Source organism: Acyrthosiphon pisum, chromosome A3 (genome assembly GCF_005508785.2).
Source record: "Acyrthosiphon pisum isolate AL4f chromosome A3, pea_aphid_22Mar2018_4r6ur, whole genome shotgun sequence".
NCBI lineage: Eukaryota > Metazoa > Arthropoda > Insecta > Hemiptera > Aphididae > Acyrthosiphon > Acyrthosiphon pisum.
The window spans coordinates 11,374,591-11,388,385 of record NC_042496.1 but is presented as its reverse complement, the minus strand read 5'-3'; the positions used below and the strand labels follow the sequence as shown (position 1 = coordinate 11,388,385).

Sequence of the window (13,795 nt, the reverse complement as noted above, 5' to 3'; positions counted from 1 at the left end):
AAACTATTTATTTTATGAGAAACCTTGTTTTAAATTTTCAATCTCTGGCTATAAAAGTTGAACATTTTAAAATATTGTTCAACTACAAATTTTATGGATTTTAATCTTTTATCTATGATTTTGATGAACGGAATACTAATTATATGGCCTCAAATATTCCCATCGATTACCGCTGATAAGACCGTAGTCCCATTCTGTGGTCCTATCCATATCTTTATTATCTATAGGGTGATACCACAATTATTGTTATCAGTTATCATTTATCTAGTTGATTTTACTAAATTTTAGTATTTTACCGACTTTTTCTAGTAAGCTACTGCGTATATCTACAATTATTTAAAATTAAATGTCATAAAATAACATAATAAATTATAATGAGCAATGCAATAAAAACCCAAAAAAAAACTATTGGCTTGCATGATATTTGTAAGAAAAATTCCAAGATTCCAATAACGAATCCTGGACACAGTAAGTACTTTCATTAGAACAGTTAAAGTATTTTGTTTAATCACTGTTCCTTATATAAAATAGCTTAAATTAATTAATAATAAACTACATCATAATATATTACCTTATGAATTTACATTTCTTAATATAATATATGTACCTAAATCTAAAAGTTAAACTAATTGTTTGCTTCATTTTAATAGAATCAAGCAAGATAGACAACCAAATGAAATCTCTTGAATTATTGAGTATAAAACCAGAAACAGATCCAGATAATTCATTAACATGTTCTAATATTTCAGTTCCATCAAATGCTACAGAGTTGACAGGTGGCTTAAAAATTAAACATAATGTTCTTTAAAACAAGAATTTTACTGTTTATATTTATTTTTTAGAAACATCATTTCTAGATAAATCAAATTCAGCTGAATCTTCTTCATTGATATTAGATACATTCAGTCAGTCATCAGGTATGGATACCATACATTATATAATTAAAAACATTAATTTAGATAAGGTCAGAAAAACTTAATTAAACCAATAAAGATTTTTAGCAATGAAATTGTGGTCTGAATCAACTCAGTATAATTTTTAAAATTACCATTAATTATTGATATATACAAAAACATTAAAACTTTAAAAATAATTGATAATTTATGAATTAGTAATTGCTTAACCTAATTTAACTCAGATATTATGTAATAGTTAATTCAACTATTATTTAATATTTTAACACTAAGGATTTTGGTTATATTTTATTCATGTACATAATTATACACTTTACTCATTGGTTTACTTAATCAATTAAACACAATGCATTAAAATGGTATAGAGTTCTCTTAATTGTCATAAAAGATTAGTCCAATACTGCATTGTCACTTAATAATCTAGTTGACTGCACAATAGTATAATTTCAATATTATTGGATGAATTAAGCTCAGTATTTGAGATTTTTTTTTAATAAATTTATATTACTCTCATTATTCTATTTTTTATTTTTAATATTACTCTCAGATATGATACTTAGAACGTTAATTAAAATGTTTAATAATATCCTTCCATTTTTTAATACGATTGATAATTGAAGAACCCATCTCCAATATATCCTTTTACCAACACTATTATTAACTAAAGTTTCACAGCTTCTACACAACAGCGTAACTTTAGTTTATTTTTGGAGTGGGTCATATAAAGTATAAACTATATTTATAGGAATAAACTAAACTATTTCTTATTATTTATTAACCATTTTCAAAATTATTCAAAAACAATGATATACATAGAATATTTTTGGTATTGCCTTAATGAAATGTCTATAAAATAGATACAATATAAAAAATATTTAATAATTCTCTTTTCACTTCAAAATTTAAATATTAAAAAAAAAAAAAATCTCCAAGGAATAAACATATTGATCTTATATTAAGACTAACAGAACTAAATGTGATTTGCTAAGTACAAATGTGCTTTAGCATCCTCATAATTTTTCATTTCGTTATCAGTCGATATATATTTAGCAATATTCATGCTTCATAGCTGCGGATAATATAATATCATCTACACTTCTACTTCTGTGGTCTTAATGATCAATATTGGTATGACACATAATGTTATATAGATATAATATCTAGAATTTTGTTGTAGGTATATCTCAAAAATAGTGAATTTAATAATAAAAAAACATTTCGGATAGTGTAATTTGTAATGGTACCTACTCAATGGATATACCAATGTTGACACAACTATAGAATGCAAAAAACTAGCCAAGAATAACAATTTATCCAAACCATTTAAAATTGCAGTCATCTTCTTGTTTAAATTGGAAATAATTGTAATTAAATAAATAAAATATAAACAATCTTAAGTTATCCAATACTCACAAGTCACAATTTCTAAGAATTTATACGCATATGTGTACATTCCTAAATTGATTCAAATTTACAATATTGGCCAACAATATTTCTAATAGTATATTAACACCTATAGGTTTACATATAAATTATAAAATATCATAGTACTTAAGTTTTATAATTATTAAGATACAGACAATACTATTTTTGATCAGTAAACAAAAAAACATAAAATGAGTGTACACTATATTATAGTTATATACTTACATAACGATAATTTACACAAAAACAAATTAAATTATTATTAATAGTGATACTATTTAATAGGTAAAACATTTTACTAACAAATCAAACGTGTTATTTCAGCTTTTAGATTTTTTTGAAGTTATATCAGTATAAATATTATATAGAACACCTATTCCAATGATTCCTACAGCTGTTCCTTGAGCTGCTAATCGTAATTGAATAAGGTACAAGGATGTACGTCCCTGGCGAGATTTAAATTTGTATAGTCCATAAGCTGCTACTAATCCAAATCCCAATATTCCTGAATTTCAAATAAATGCATACAATATTATAAACTTAAATATAAAACATATTTTTTAAATATTACATACCAACAGGATACAAGGGCATCTGTTGAGACTTTTTGGTGAATCTGCTAGAAAAAGAATTATCTTCCTCCATAATTTTGAATATTCAAACTTAAAATTTACTGAAATATAAATAAAATTAATATAAACCAGTATAATACCTATATATTAAAAAACTACTAAAAAGTTTAAATTGATAACAGAGTTTAGTTATGATGTAATCTTTTAGTTTTTTTATAATACTTTCACTAAGTTTTAATAAGTTAAAATTATCTACAAATTAATGATGCTAATATATTGAGAATTAACTGTGAGAACTTCATAATCTTTTTTATTCTGTAGAAAAAAATCTAGTTTAAAAATATTTACTCAACGAAACAAAATATAATTCTGAGCTGTTTAAATCAAAATAATTAATCAACAATTGTTCATATTTTATTCAACATTTAACTCACATTTTTATTCTTTTTTTTAATTTTTCACTTATTATACCTACAAATGGTATTTCTATTTTTTTCTCAAATTTAATATTGCTTTGATCAGTGGCGGTTCTTGGATTGTTAGGATGGACAGCCTCTGGGACAGCCTATCAACATTTTTTATGCCCAGCAGTTAAAAATAAATATAAATCAACATTTATATGCCAAGAGATATTTGTTATAATATGTATTTGATTTTTATTGATCATTTACAATCGAGATTAGCTAAAATATTATCGTGATGACTGCAATTGTTAGTTTGTCTAGAACACAATGTAGAGAAGATATCTTATCTACATTGTGGTTTAGAAATTGAATCGGTCGGTTTGTACCGCAATACACTGAATGGTGCATTCATTTTTTGATTGTAAAAGGAAAAAAAGTGGATAGTTAAAATATGATCAAATTTAGTTGAAAGAAGTGAGGAAGATAAAAAAAATGAGAACTAGAAAATTCATAGCCTAGCAAATGGCTCCTCCCTTGTAAATAAATATACTCATCCATACAAAATTAAAGTAGGCAATAGAACTGCCCTGACCTTGACGTTAGTTAATCAAACACTAAATTCTTTTATTTATTTTCAGATTTCATAATTTAATTTATAGTTATAAATTTATACTTAGTGGTGTTTTAAATTCACTTTTATTTGTTGGTAATTAGGTATTGATGAATTTGTTCTACACAAATATACCGTTTTGACCTACTATAAAAGACTAATTTTTGAAGAAAATAATAATTTAGGTAAAAGACAAAATTAAAATTATGAAGAAAAATATTGATGTGTAAGAAAATCGGGTTTGAGGTCGGCACTGAACATTAAAATTTATATATTAATATGTATATTTATTTAAAATAAACTGAAATGGTACTCACCAAGTATCCGTTCTCTGAAAATAAACAAATAGTGGTTCTGGTAACGTTAAACTAGGAAATTATATCTTCACTTGTACTAGTTGTACTAGGTCATAATGTTGTGAACTTGAAACTTCAGTCTTCTCAACAGCAATTATAGTAACATACTAATATAGTGTCGTTTGAGGTTTGACCGAGGCGCGTGACGCATTTCCACTTGCCTTTTATTGTGCAAAAATTGATTACATATCTATATATTTACTGTTATCACTTATCACCGTTCCGTGATTTTAAGGCATATCAGGTTAATAAACATTTTCGCCTTAAATCATAAATTAAAATATTTATGCCTTAAATAAATTACAGATTACAGAACAATAATCATTGTTCAACGCTCTTTGATAATAACAAGGTATTATTAATAATTTAACATTTTTTACATTTTTTACATTATTATATTAACATGGTGTTACTATTGTTCTGTGGTGTTACGGAACCGCAGTAGTTGTTGTTACGTCGAAATGTCCAGTTATTGAATTGAAATTACGAGAGAATATTGTTTTCTATGTGGCACTACTGCGCTTCCGTATGGTGTGGCGCGGCATTTGTATACAACAAATAATTGAAAATTACAAAATAGTTAAAACCGTAACAAAATGTATACAATTTGTCATGTTTTATAAGTTAAAACTTTAAAATATGATGTCTTCAATTATTGCTCAAATATTATTTATTATTATGAATCCCTCTATTTCAGAACCTCTTGGCTTTTAACTCTCGGCATGATGTAGATAAAAGATTAATATAAAATGTATTTATATAAAAAATGATCTTTTTATATTGAAGACTTGAAATTAAATACAAGATTCCTCATAAGTTGTTCTACCTTTAAAAAAAAAAGTTTACTGGGAAGTCAAGTTCATATATGATAAAATAATGTAAGATGAACTCTACTTACTTAGATTAGGTTAAGTACTTACTCGTTACTACACACTTATACACAACACACTCATGATACTTACCATATTGCTGCAGAGCGCAAGAGCAAGTTCCCTAGTTAGTACAAAAATACTCATTCTAATATTCTATTAAGCCCTTAGCATAGACACAAATTGCAGTGCCACAGTGCAGAGGGGTGCTTAGAGTGTTTAGCATCTTAATTCTAGTCTCTAGAGCTAGCAATATATATGTAATATAGAGGTGTCAGGTATATATTATGGCGTTAGTAAATTCATTGTTGGTTGTAGGTATTTTGGTGTTTCAGTATTTAAGGATGTCAGGGCCTATTTCCACTGCAATATTTTTGGTGCTTCTGCACCCACCACCCTTAATATTTTTGGGCGATTTGTGCCTATGACTTCGCACGGGCAACTCTAGTTACAAATGTCAAATATAATTTATAAAAATGTAATTGGAATACAATCATATCCCACATGACTAAGAAAGGATTAAGAAAGAATAGTATTTTATTGACTTATAAAGTTATAATTTATCATGAGTGTTGGTAATTTAAATACATTTAAATTATACTTGAAATGTAAGTACATAATAATATTATGTACTTAATATAGTATTATTAATATGTATATGTTTTGTAAATATGTCATAATTATGTAATTTACTGTCAGACCAATGGCCAGAGCTGCCGCGGTCTTTTATGTCTAATAAAAAAAAAAAAAAAATATAGTATTAAATATAATATATTTTAACAAATAAAAATTTTTGAAAAAAAGTTATGTTTATATGTTTTTAAAATTAGTTGTTTGATTTTCAGCATCAAAATTAATACGCAGGAAAATACCAAGAGCTGGTCACTTAATGACTCCACGGCACTTATGGATCCAATCAATTCCACCCAAAGTAAATAAATGTATAATTAGTCCATAGTCAAATATAATACAAAGCTGATGTAAAAATTATCAACATAATATTATAAATAATTTTTTTTTGTTGAAAAAAACAATAAAGTAATTATAGTTAACAATCTCTATAGTATATTATACAATATAATGTTAAATTATTATAATGTATAAGAAGAGCCACCATGAAATCGTTTTCGTACTCCTAATATAATTTATACTAAAAAAGAAAAATCAGTTATTCCTCTTTATAATTTACTATTTACCTAATCTAATAAAATATTTTTAAACATTTTTGTTTATTATTATTTTTTTATTAATTGTAGGCTTGCGATGTGGTTTTAACATTCACCAAAACTACAGACTATAAGACTATCGAATGGGTAAAATCACTAATAGTAGACGAGTCTAATGGTTTCAGTTTATCCGTGAATGTCCAATATCATTCATCAACCGACTCATACTGTTTTTACTTGACAGCTTCTTTTCATGTGTAAGGTATTTGTTATGAGTGATCTAATAATATGTAAACATAATTCCATTGTTATTATTCAAAGTCTGATGAAAGCTGCTCAAGATGTACATTTACCAAAAAAAATTATTGGTGGTGGTGGCCTAAGAGAATTTATACTTTCTGAAATGAATATATTTGAAGGAATCGAGGATCATTCAAATTTTTTCACTATGCAAGAAAGGCAAACATTGATTTTATATGTATTAAATACACTCAGGGTACAAAATTGTGATTGGCTCACAGAACTAGTTGAAAGCCAACCATTAAGTAATGCTGATTTTGTTATTTGTTTTACATAAAATATATTTTATTACTTTACTAGACATAATACAGCCAGTATATATTTTTTTCAGTTTCAGAATGTATGTCAAATGGAATAATTGAACATTTATTCCCAGTTCATGAGAATAAGACATTAAAATGGTTGCGTATTATCTGGGTAAAGTCATTTTTCAGCTTACAACCTTTGGATAAGGTTTGTGATTATTTTGGTGTCAAAGTTGCCATGTACTTTGCATGGATTGGACACTACACTGGTTCATTAATATATCCAGCTATTGCTTATTCCACATTTTGGGTAAATATATATATTTTTATAGAATAAATAATGTCAAAAAATAGTTAAAACTTAATGATGAATCTTATCAAATAGTTTGGGTTTGGAAGACAACTGGATCAATGGACAGAAGGAGTATGGTTTGTTGTGTTGGCCTTTATGAATGTTCTCTGGCTGACAGTATACTTAGAAACATGGAAACGCTACTGTGCTGAATTAGCCTATCGATGGGCTACACTAGATCAAAGACATCAGTTTCTGTTACAACCTCGTCTAGAATTTAAAGTAAAGTTTAACAATGATTTAAAAACTATAATATTGTATCAGCATTATTTATCCTATAATTATTTTTTTAATTTAACTTATTTTTAGGGTCATCCGCGAATTAGTCCGATAACTGGTAAAGCTGAACTATGGTATCCAAATTGGAAACGAAGGCTGTTCAGTTATTTTGTCAGTGCACCCATCATTGGTCTATGCTTGGCAGTGGTCTTCGTTTTAACAATATTACAGATAAAATTACAAGTAAATTTATTTATTTTTTGCCCTCGATTAATTCTTAAGTGGTAATTACATCACTATAAATTATAATCGCATTTGATTTGAATATTTTAGGACTGGTGGGATTCATACATTGAAACAAATGAATATCCAACGTATTTAAGTTACATTTCCAAAATTATGTTAGCCCTTATCATCGCTGTGCTTGATGACATTTACAACATTATTGCCGTGTGGCTGAACGATTGTGGTAAGCTGTTTTTAAAATGTTTAAAACTGTCGTATTGAATAAACTTTCACGCGTGCAGTAAATACAAATTATTACAAATTATGATTAAAATTAAACTTGTTAAATGGACCATCATCAAAAATAGTTATTAAAAGAAACAGACTGATTTCTATTAAATTTGTTCATTCTTTATGTACACATGCTGCATTTAGAAAACTATAGGTTGGACACTGAATATGAAAACCAGCTGATCATCAAAGTTACACTGGTTTGTACCCGTTTAAAAATTACTATTGTTAATAAAATGTTAATCTGAGAATAATAGATATTTTCAATCGACATACCAGAAGGGTGGCTATATTATTGTATATTATTACTCTGTGCAACATACACATCATGTTATTGTATCATTAATGTATAAATTGTTTTTAGTTTCAATTTGTCAACTCATTTTTGTCTCTCTTCTACATCGCTTTCTATTTGCAAGACCAGGAAAGACTTAGAACGGTAAAAAAGTTTATTATTTATTTTACTGAATGGTTTGCAACGCTCTCTCTTACGAACAATGCATACCATTTGACATGCAGCAATTGGCCGTGCTTCTAATCACCAGACAGCTAATACGCAACATCAAAGAGTCGGCGCTCCCTTACGTGCTAGAACAAATCCGTTTTGCCAAAATCAGCTTTGACCTGTTTGGTGCATTGACACCATCTGACGGCCCGGCCAAACCAAACGGTGAGCGCGTCGTGTCACAGCCGGAACTTGAGTGTTCAATGTTTAAAGTAAGAGCTTTTCCTATTCTTCTTGGCGTGATACTCACTTTAATTAACTACCTAGAAATAATGTGACATATACTTTTTTATTTTTTTATAGTTGTAACTAAACCGTTTCTTCTAATCTTCTGATTACATTAATCCAAATACAATTGTATAAGAATGATACTAATATATTAGCAATTATTATAATAATAAGTTAAATGGTTCAATTTTAATCAATTTGTATTATATTTTTTTATCTAAATATAAGATGTAGTTATAAATTGATTAACCATAATCTCTTAGGGAGGACATCACATCATAGTGTGTGGTCTTCATCTTACAAACCTACAGTATAGCAATTGCTTTTATTCTATTTTTTTGTAATATTAATCTTTTATGATAGAGTGATTTGATATATTATATAACTTAAAGATAAGAAGATTATCCGTGTTTCTCATGGGTTTTTTTTTACAATATTTTAATTTTCATTATTACTAATAATTTAGGGCCCTGTGTACAGGCTTTTTTAATTTTGAAATTTTGAAACAAGTCATGAATATTTTAAAATTTACAAAAAATTACAATTTTGAATTGGTCATAACTTGTTTTAAAATTAAATTAATGTCAAACCCAACCAGATAACACAGTTACTCAGATAAGATATTTTAAGTTTCATAATAGGTGAATAATTCACTCTAACATTTAAGCTATAACAACAGTACAACACATATTTAAAAGTTCTGAACTCAAATTTATTGTGTTGTATCTTGTACATTTGTAAGACGCAAATAATACATACTAGCCATGTTGCCATGCTATTGGAAAATCCTCTTAAAACATATATAAAAATAAATATATATATTAAAATAATATGCAAATACTATGAGTTTAAACAGTTTATAATTACTCCCTTCCCCTAAAATGGTTCTAGAGACAGCCCTGTCTAACCATAGGAGAAAATTACATTCCCCGATTACTCATCGAAATTCTAATAAGTGTTTTATAGTTTTTACTCAGTCTAAAAGTAGTAAGGTGAAAACTTCCACACATATAATCCTCTTCTGTGCCTGTAGCATATCGATAATGTCCGGAATTATAAGTATTAGGTTGTGCATAAAATGTCCGTTCAGCATCTTTATTGTTTACCATTCTTAAAATCATAAATTTCCCGTTTTGTTCACTTAGTTTGATGGTACGTTCTCCGAACACTTGGAAATTTTCATCCAGTTTGGTTACGTGGTAATGTTCTCGTCAGCATTCCCTCTGGCCGCCCTGTGCGCGTTCCTTAACAATCTAATCGAAATACGTAGTGATGCATTTAAAATGTGCTACGTGTACCAAAGGCCGTTCGGTCAACGGATCAAGGACATCGGCATGTGGCAGGTACGAAGCCGTATCTCATCGCTCTATACAATATTATATTTTATACGATAAACCTACAGACAATTTTTTGTTGTTCTTTCATTCTGCACAGAACATCATGGAAGTTATGGGATTCATCGCGGTGCTTGTAAACTGTGCCCTGATCGGTCTCAGTGGTCAAGTCCACCGATTGCTGCCTGACATGACAGCGATTCAAACAGTCTTGTTGATCGTCGCTCTCGAGGTTGGTTGATACTTGAAGTCACATTTTATAATAATATATAGTATTGCAGTAATTACAGTAATTGCAGGCATTATGAACTTGGTAATGTTCGTAGAGACCGTTTTTATTCATGCAACACCCCCAGTCCCCAGCCTAAACACATCACCCCCTAATGACACGGATCTAGTGGGCAATGGTAAAGGGAATACGGACACTCAAACAAAAAGTCCCAAAATATATCCTCTCTTGTGTAAATAGATGTACCATATTTCTATCTTTATAGATCCACACAATCCACTACCTTAAATAACCTTCGGTACACAGTGTGCCAATGCTGCTGCCTGTATGATGGTATGTAGTATGAGATAAACCAATTAAATGGCCTCAATTTCAATTAATTATATAGTAAATTTTTATAAAAAAAAAAGGAAGAATTTGAAATGTTTATAACAAAACATTTTTCCAAAATAATCTAAATTGTTATGTTTAAAAATGTTTTGATTTGAAGGTTTTTAATTTTTTTTTTATAATAATTGTAATTAAACTTTCAAACCTACTTTATACAATATAATATAAATATAGCCTAGTAGCGGATCCAGTGCTTAATTTTTTTTTTTTTTTTTGGGGGGGGGGAAGTACAAAATAATTCAATATTACAGTCATTCTCTACAGTGGAAAACACTGGTTAAAACATAGGGCAACTACGGTGCTTGAGGAAGAAGGTAAATGCCGCATTTCTCCCCCTGCAGATCCGCCATTAATAGAGCCACTATAAACTGTATAACATCACCAAAGTTGATTACGTATTAATTGTAGACTGATCGCAGAATAGGTTAAATTTGTTTTTACTCTAAAGTTGTTCTTAATAAGTACCCAAGAAACATTTTTATCAAAATAGCACCCACTATAAAAAAAATCCTATATCCACCACTGCATAATATGACCACACCTGGTGACATGCTTTAATAATATATCTCGTTACTTTGTAGCACATAATGTTGGCTTTCCGATGCGCACTAAGCTGTCTAATCCCAGACGTACCACAATGGATAGCCACTGAAATGGCTAAGACCGAGTACATTAGACGCGAAGCGGCGTCTTCCAAATCTCAGTGAAAAGGAGCCACCGATGATGGATTAAATAGATCTCACCGGTTTTGTTTAAAAATATTTGTTTTAAACTGATGTCGAACGCTTGTTATTCCTCGTAACTTTCAATAGTTGATCTATCACTGCGCAAATTGTTTATGGATACTGCCACACTGGCCAGGTTCATACTTTATGTATACGCTAGAATAGCGTTTCCTGTAATAAATTGGCCATAATTTAAATAATTTGATAAATTAATATTTATTACTTCGTCGTTTTTTGATCACCATATTGTTTTCATACATTTTATTATATATTTATATTATCACATAATTTCTATTCCTACCTATTTTAATATTTCCATTAGTTTTTAGGTACTTACAAGGATTTTCGCTTCACGTGCAACTGATGTACCTACTTACCTGCACAGTACAGTGTAATTGTTATTATTAGTGAATAAGGGTAGTGAATATAAAGCTTTAGTTGTTACTTGTTATATTTACCAACAAAATGTTTTTAATTTTAACTGATTTAAAATAATAATAATCTCTTTGATAATATCTTGTTTGCCTATAATATCGTGTTATTCTCTTTTTATATTATGTGTCAATGAATTTCCATTATTTTTGGCACTTAACTTCGTTCACAAATAAAATAATTCATATACCATAAGAAGTTTCTTACTTATTTGTTCCGTGTTTGTATTTATACAAATTTTATTTACTTGTATGTATATACTCTTTATTATATTGTATACACTTATAATTACTACTATACATACTACTTATATATATTTATTTAATGAAGTTGTATTTATTCATGTTTATGATTGATAATATCTATTGTTATTTAAAACTAAATACAAGACTGATCTCTTTGAATTTACTATTATTTTGTAAATTGTAGTTTCTCTCACAATTTAGAAAAAATATTTCCTCAAGCTAATGAAAAATTTTGTTTTCATATCAATTCAAATGTATTTTATTTCAGTTAACCTGACCTAACTAGGTATACCTCTACCATTATCACCACCACCTATTGACTCCAATATTTTACAGCAAATAAAACAAATATTAATTTGAATAAACTAAAAACCAATTGGCAATTATTTGGGATTGATTGCAAAGTATTGGTACATTTTTTTAATTGATTCAATAATGCCGGGAGATACCAGCTTCACGGACACCCCATACTACAGTTAGTGGCAAGTATTGTATAGTTAATATTTTCAAATTTGTAGAAAAGTATAATTAAATACAATAATGTATAAGTAATCTTGCAGGTAAGCTGTAGCATAGCTTAAGCTCATTTTCTGGAGAGGCGGCTTAAGCGCTTATAAGTATACACCACCCGTGGTTTGTACCTACTATATAATATTATCTGAATTTAAATCAAGTAAATTTTTTTAAATACATTTGATAAACTTTGAACGGCTCTCTTAGGAAACCTTTGATTGCTAACAAATTAATTATTGTAAGTAATTTTATGGATTTAAGAACCTGGAGATAATAAACTACCATATGGTTTTTTTTGTTTTATCTTTTTTGACTCCTCACGTCCTGCCAATTTTTTTTCATGAATTTAAATCTTGTTGATTTTTTATATACATTTTTTCAATTTTGATCACCTGCTGGTGCACTGAATGATCATTGTTTGATTAACTTATTATTGTTATTAAATACTAATATTTAGAATGAGATATCAGACCGCAGTCCTAAGCAATGGCGTGATTTGGGGGGGGGGGGAGGGTGGGTATTTGGTCATCATAATTTGATGGGTTCACCATAATCAGCGTAAAAAAACTTGGACATATTAAAAAAATAATAGTTTTTTGAAATATATTTTAACAGTTTTTTGGGTTAAACTTTACAGTGTATAAAACTATAAAAGTCGACATGCTGTATAGTATAATAGCTAATATGTGTCGTCATTGATAACACTGACCCATTCAATATTTGTTGAATTTAAAGATAAAATATAAATATATAATTTCATACGAAAAAAAAACAGTTATACCACATAATTCTACCCTGCAGTAATGTACCTATTTTGCCTATAGAATACGCCGGACAACACATTGTGTGTTTGCGCGAGTACCATGTAAAACGATTTATATATTTCTTGCTGTATTAGCCGCCGGATACCTAAATGAAACCGAAATGGGCAATCTACTTGCGGTGGATAGACAGGCCCGGATTGAACCGGCGAGCTACCGAGAAAATCTCGGTGGGCCGCGTAAAATTTGGGCCGTTATTATTTTTGGACAAAACTAGTCTAGTATTTTTAGATAGTGATATAGTAAAATATAGATCCAAATACACGGTTAAAACAATAGATGCGTCAGCTGTATAATACTGATGTATAGTGTATTGGTTATTTAATCCTCAAGAATTGTCAATCGCGATAATACACGCTAGATCAGTAAAGATAGAAATTTAAAATCTCGGTGGGCCGAAAACTCTCAATCCGGCGCTGTGGATA

General features: G+C 28.7%; 2 protein-coding genes across 3 annotated transcripts; one reads left to right on the top strand and one right to left on the bottom strand.

Annotated features, from left to right (window-relative positions):
• The first annotated feature begins 271 nt into the window (after positions 1-271).
• Positions 272-12,191, top strand: LOC100169560 (anoctamin-8). Of its 2 annotated transcripts, XM_001944722.5 has the most exons (16): positions 275-468; positions 651-776; positions 843-917; positions 5,996-6,081; positions 6,407-6,573; positions 6,638-6,861; positions 6,948-7,171; positions 7,247-7,435; positions 7,523-7,675; positions 7,766-7,901; positions 8,093-8,148; positions 8,313-8,387; positions 8,468-8,665; positions 9,827-10,024; positions 10,116-10,247; positions 11,216-12,191. In XM_001944722.5, the coding sequence occupies exons 1-16, from the start codon at positions 375-377 to the stop codon at positions 11,339-11,341; spliced, it is 2,259 nt and encodes a 752-aa protein (XP_001944757.2). In that variant the 5' UTR covers positions 275-374; the 3' UTR covers positions 11,342-12,191. The 2 variants fall into 2 exon arrangements, with proteins under 2 accessions (XP_016663940.1, XP_001944757.2); XM_016808451.2 differs by lacking the exons at positions 9,827-10,024; positions 10,116-10,247; positions 11,216-12,191 and adding an exon at positions 8,757-9,143 and having other exon boundaries at positions 272-468.
• On the bottom strand, positions 2,131-4,456 carry LOC100574047 (HIG1 domain family member 1C). The gene is made up of 3 exons (XM_003247876.4): positions 4,243-4,456; positions 2,915-3,012; positions 2,131-2,844 (listed from the first exon to the last, which is right to left on the bottom strand). The coding sequence occupies exons 2-3, from the start codon at positions 2,982-2,984 to the stop codon at positions 2,660-2,662; spliced, it is 255 nt and encodes an 84-aa protein (XP_003247924.1). The 5' UTR covers positions 2,985-3,012; positions 4,243-4,456; the 3' UTR covers positions 2,131-2,659.
• Positions 12,192-13,795: the final 1,604 nt, after the last annotated feature.